At 30.4% G+C, this 2339-nt stretch overlaps 1 protein-coding gene across 1 annotated transcript; it reads right to left on the bottom strand.

The window, feature by feature from the left end:
- Positions 1-383: 383 nt before the first annotated feature.
- On the bottom strand, positions 384-1742 carry LOC124420453 (adenylyl cyclase X E-like). Its single transcript, XM_046953281.1, has 4 exons — positions 1575-1742; positions 1328-1508; positions 990-1262; positions 384-931 (listed from the first exon to the last, which is right to left on the bottom strand). The coding sequence occupies exons 1-4, from the start codon at positions 1701-1703 to the stop codon at positions 624-626; spliced, it is 891 nt and encodes a 296-aa protein (XP_046809237.1). The 5' UTR covers positions 1704-1742; the 3' UTR covers positions 384-623.
- Between the last annotated feature and the right edge of the window lie 597 nt (positions 1743-2339).

Genomic DNA, 2339 nt, shown 5'->3' with positions numbered 1-2339 from the left:
ATAGATAGATAGATAGATAGATAGATAGATAGATAGATAGATAGATAGATAGATAGATAGATAGATAGATAGATAGATAGATAGATAGATAGATAGATAAATAAATATGTCCATATTTAATTAAATAAGATATAATATGTTTCATTTTTATTTGCAGACTGTAAAAGACTTAAATCTGGTTATATAGATACTTTAAGCAAGTATGATTTCAAACAAAATGAGGAAGGAGAATACTTTATAATTCTTCAAAATCCTAAATCCAAATATGTAGCAGATTTTTAATATAATATACCAAATGATTCTAAATCATTTTGAATGTCAATATATATCATTTCATGTGACCGGCCACTACCGGTCATATGAAATTTATTAAAACACAATCGTTTAAATAATTACTCTATTTAATTAGCGGTAAATAAATGTATCTAAATTTAAACTTACTTTATATTTATTATTATAAAATTTTATTTTTAATATGATTTACAAATAAAAAAAAAACATACATTTAACTAAGTTCAACTACATATTAATGTATGTACAAATCTGTATGTGTATGGGGTGCAAATGCGAGGAAAGGATCTGAACATTATTATTCACATGAAATCAGTCGTCAGTGTATAGTCTCATTCTTGTTTGCTGTTTTTTCTTAAATCATTTGTACTTGTTGTTTCTGGTATGAAATTTAAATTTTCATCAATACCCACAAAATAGGTGGGTATTTCACCACGACCCTTAACATAGGTCATGCCACGAAAATTGCATTGTATATTAAAGGTACGTAAAATTTCCGCAGTATCTTCGGTGACTTGTATATGGCCGGGTATACCAGTCGAATCCATGCGTGAAGCCATATTAACACAATTACCCCAGATGTCGTAATGAGGTTTCGAGGAACCAACAACACCCGCCATAATGGAACCATTACTAATGCCTGTTGTGTAAACAAGATTAATAAAATGAGAACTAGGAACTGTTACTCTCCCACTTACCAATTCTTAACATGCCATAATCTGAATCACCATCTTCACATTGTAGATTCTCGACATTAAATGAATGCATGGTTTTCATTAATTGTAGAGCAAATTGGGCCATAACATGCACCACATTACACTGTTGTGGTGAACTAATTTTTCGACTTTTCTGATTGGTATTATTACTGTGGCCCTCATATTGATTCGAAAGTTTTTTCGTTCTTTCTGCGGCATCCTTTGAGGTGGAAGGACCCATATCAAGTGTTATATCATTTGAGGAATGTGAATTGACTGTAATTTTATTAATAAGTAAAAATATTTAAATTTAATATAATTTTTTCTTTTGCAAAACTCACAACTATTATTATTGTAATGACTTCTGCGTCCATTGGGTAACAGCGATGAGCTGCGAAAATTTGTTTGAGTATTAACATGTTCGGAACGCGCTAAATCTAAACCGCAAGCCGCCATATAAGTCCAACCAGCAACTTTGATTTTCTCTACCTTAAACATACCTTCGGCTTCAAAAAGTTTGAGCTTTGCAAAGAAATTTAATTAAATTAAAAATTTATTTAAACAATTTGTCTTAAATTTTTAACTAACCACATCATCAAAATCGCATATAATCTCATTAAGCACCCTTAGGCCCACACTCTCTATATCATAATTTTTTATGGATGCAAACATAACGGCAACATTATCATATTCTTCGTAATATAATTCGTTTTTCATTTGTTTCGATATATAAATATCGGCTGAAATAAAAGAAAAATTAAAAAATTAAACTTTAGACTGGAAAAGACTGTAGACTCGACTAAAGACTACACTATAAACAAAACTATAGACTATACTACAGGCTAAAATATAGACTAGACTATAGAATAGACTATAGACTAGGTATAGACTAGACTATATACTAGACCATATGATTGACTATAGACGAAACTATAGACTAGACTATAGAACAGACTATAGGCTAGACTATAGACAAGACTACAGTCTAGACTATTGAATAGACTTTAGACTAGACTATAGACTAGACTATAGAGTAGATTATAGACTAGTCTATAGACTAGACTATAGAATAGACTATAGAAGAGACTATAGACTAGTCTATAGACTAGACTATAGAATAGACTATAGAAGAGACTATAGAAGAGACTATAGAAGAGACTATAGACTAGACTATAGACTAGACTATAGACTAGACTATAGACTGAACTATAGAGTAGACTATAGACTAGACTATAGACTAGACTATAGACTATAGATTAGACTATAGACTAGACTATAGATTAGACTATAGATTAGACTATAGACTAGACTATAGATTAGACTATAGACTAGACTATAGACTAGACTATAGAC

The sequence above is a fragment of the Lucilia cuprina genome, chromosome 5, assembly GCF_022045245.1.
Source record: "Lucilia cuprina isolate Lc7/37 chromosome 5, ASM2204524v1, whole genome shotgun sequence".
In the NCBI taxonomy this organism is placed as follows: Eukaryota; Metazoa; Arthropoda; class Insecta; order Diptera; family Calliphoridae; genus Lucilia; species Lucilia cuprina.
The sequence above is the reverse complement of the archived record's forward strand: the minus strand, read 5'-3'. Positions and strand labels throughout refer to the sequence as shown.

Bases quoted from the DNA above. Each gene is read 5' to 3' on its own strand.
- LOC124420453 (XM_046953281.1), bottom strand. From the start codon at position 1,703: ATGAAAAACGAATTATATTACGAAGAATATGATAATGTTGCCGTTATG. The intron at 1,509-1,574 runs GTTAGTTAAAAA...TTCTTTGCAAAG, and splicing joins TATGCGATTTTGATGATGTG to CTCAAACTTTTTGAAGCCGA. The intron at 932-989 runs GTAAGTGGGAGA...TTTACACAACAG, and splicing joins TTATGGCATGTTAAGAATTG to GCATTAGTAATGGTTCCATT.